This window comes from Loa loa (genome assembly GCF_000183805.2).
Source record: "Loa loa unplaced genomic scaffold supercont3.44, whole genome shotgun sequence".
Classification (NCBI taxonomy): domain Eukaryota; kingdom Metazoa; phylum Nematoda; class Chromadorea; order Rhabditida; family Onchocercidae; genus Loa; species Loa loa.
Genome location: NW_018108224.1, coordinates 82,788 through 85,104, shown reverse-complemented (window position 1 = coordinate 85,104; position 2,317 = coordinate 82,788). Strand labels below are relative to the sequence as shown.

Genomic DNA, 2,317 nt, shown 5'->3' with positions numbered 1-2,317 from the left:
CCCCCCCCCCCACCAAATAGAGGTGAGAGCAACCCGCATCCGTCCGCATTTCCCATCCTTTTCCCCCATGCTCTTTCCTTTCTAACGTACGCACGCAAGCAAGAACGCATTAACACGCTACTGCAATACAACAATAACATACCTGCACTGTTGTTATCCTCATATAGAACGACTGGATACGATACGATAGAATACCTGTAGATGGCAGCGTTGCAGTCCTCTGCTGGTCATCAGAAACCCCTGACCACCGCTAACGATATCCTTGGATTACCTAATTTTGCTATTGTACGAATCCCTGAAGGTGGCGATATCATCAAACTTTTCAGTTTACTGGTAATTTTTTTGCAAAAAATTTCCTAAAATTTTATATATATGTATATATATATATATTTTTTTTTTTTGGTATGTCTTAGAAAAAGAAAAGAGTCATATTCCACTTTTCGTTGCATTTTGGGTTCATTCTCGCATATCTCCAGAATTTTCTATCGGTATTTTAAAGACGTTCATCTCTCCCTTTTTCTCTGATTATTGAATTCGGTTTTTTCCGGCGATGATCATCACTTCCTAGTTCTGATACGGTCGAAACGCCTTCGTGTTCTCATTTCTGTTTCGAAATACTTCTCCATCAAGTTTAAGGAATTTTCTAGAGATTCCGTTTTATCCCAAGCTGTATTTCATTGTTTGAGCTTTCCTTCTTCCCATTACATAAGTGATGTTTTGTACTTCAGGAGCATGAGGTTGATTAACCGTACATGAAGTTATTAGATCACCTCATCTCATCTTTTCCGTATCTCTTCATTCTTCCTATCCTTATCATTCCTATTGTAAAATAATTGTTTTTGTTCAATTCAGAACCCGTTGGTTCCAGAACGAAGTAGAAATTCGATATTTTGAATTTGATTTAATCAACTTCAAATGATCTTAGTAGTTCTCCTGATCTGGATTTGTCGCTAGTTGTTTCATAGTTTTTACGATCATTGCTTTATGGGAGTTGCGGCTGAGTAGTTTTCGAAATCTTACCCAGCTCGCTCGTATATGTCATTGTATTTCGAGAAATTTTGAAATATTAGGAGGAGTAGAAGAACGTTTGCTATCAATTCATTAGCCATCCTCATGCTTCCAAGTGATAATATAATTTCATAGTTCTGTAAATGTGCAAGTATTAAGTATGAAGTAGGATTAATGATTAACTGTATAAATTCACCAAATCACTTCATCTCGTCTTTTTCATAATCTACACTGTATCGTTACTTGTTATCTAAAAGAATATATTGGTTATCTTGACCTGTAAATTTTCATTTTTCGATTGTAAATTGGCGATGTACTTAGAAAGCGCGGTAAAATAATCGTTTCATTGTTGTTGCTGACATCTAAATCCTATTACATTTATATCACTAAACCAGATTTAATTTAAAAATTAAATTGAACTCATTTCTATTTGTTAGCTGTGTCAAAGCAAAACAGTGTCCAGTCGTCAATCAAATTTGATTAGTCATGTCCGTCAACATATATCGCTTTAGCAGTTCCAGTAGTCATATGGATTAAATAAGTTAAATGCGCATTTGCATATTTATGAGTTAATTGCTTTTCCAGTTAAACAATGGTTTCCCGGAAGTGTCATTTGTAAATGAAATTCGTGAAAATGCATTTCTCCCAGTGCTTAATACAACGACGACTCCTGTTTCTGATCTTACACATTTCTCAAACACTGTAGCTGTGCAGGATTCAGTAATATCCTCAGATGACAATAACTCCCAGTTGCTTATTACTGATGATCATCATATCACTCATCCGTCTCCGGCACCGTCTAGCTCTAATTCCATCCATGGTTTGGCTACTTCAACTGCCATACCGTCACCCATACCGTTCGTTGCTCGACCACGTGGGTCACGGGCGATTGCTAATGATGACCCATCGTTGTATGCTATTTGTCAGCTGTGTCAAAACAAAATAATGTCCAGTCGTCTATCAAATTTGACCAATCATGTCCGTCGACATGCATCGCTCAAACAGTTCCAGTGTGTTTATTGCATCTACACTCATAATGAAATCGAAAAATTGTTAAATTTTAGTCTGAAACAAAAGAAGTTGAAATATTTGTGGTATTCGTCTTCAGTTTCCATCCAAACTTTGTCACCGCCGACGATCGTTCATTTGCGGTACATTGCATTTTCCAACAACAGTCCTTCAAGGTCGCAACCAAATTCAATTTCATAGCGTATGTTAATTTTATTTTGCAAATTTTATTATTTCAATATTGGGAAAAGAAAGAAAAACAAATTAAAATTTCTCCTTATGCCACTTTTTTTCTTTTGCA

The 2,317-nt window shown here is 36.2% G+C and overlaps 1 protein-coding gene across 1 annotated transcript in view; it reads left to right on the top strand.

The window, feature by feature from the left end:
- The first annotated feature begins 161 nt into the window (after window positions 1–161).
- Window positions 162–2,317, top strand: part of LOAG_17140 (hypothetical protein) — a 5,388-nt gene continuing 3,232 nt past the window's right edge. Inside the window, exons 1-3 of the mRNA XM_020449798.1 lie at window positions 162–333; window positions 1,594–1,986; window positions 2,073–2,159. Coding sequence (XP_020306616.1) covers window positions 202–333; window positions 1,594–1,986; window positions 2,073–2,159 — 612 coding nt within the window. The 5' untranslated portion in view covers window positions 162–201. The remainder of the gene's footprint in view (window positions 334–1,593; window positions 1,987–2,072; window positions 2,160–2,317) is intronic.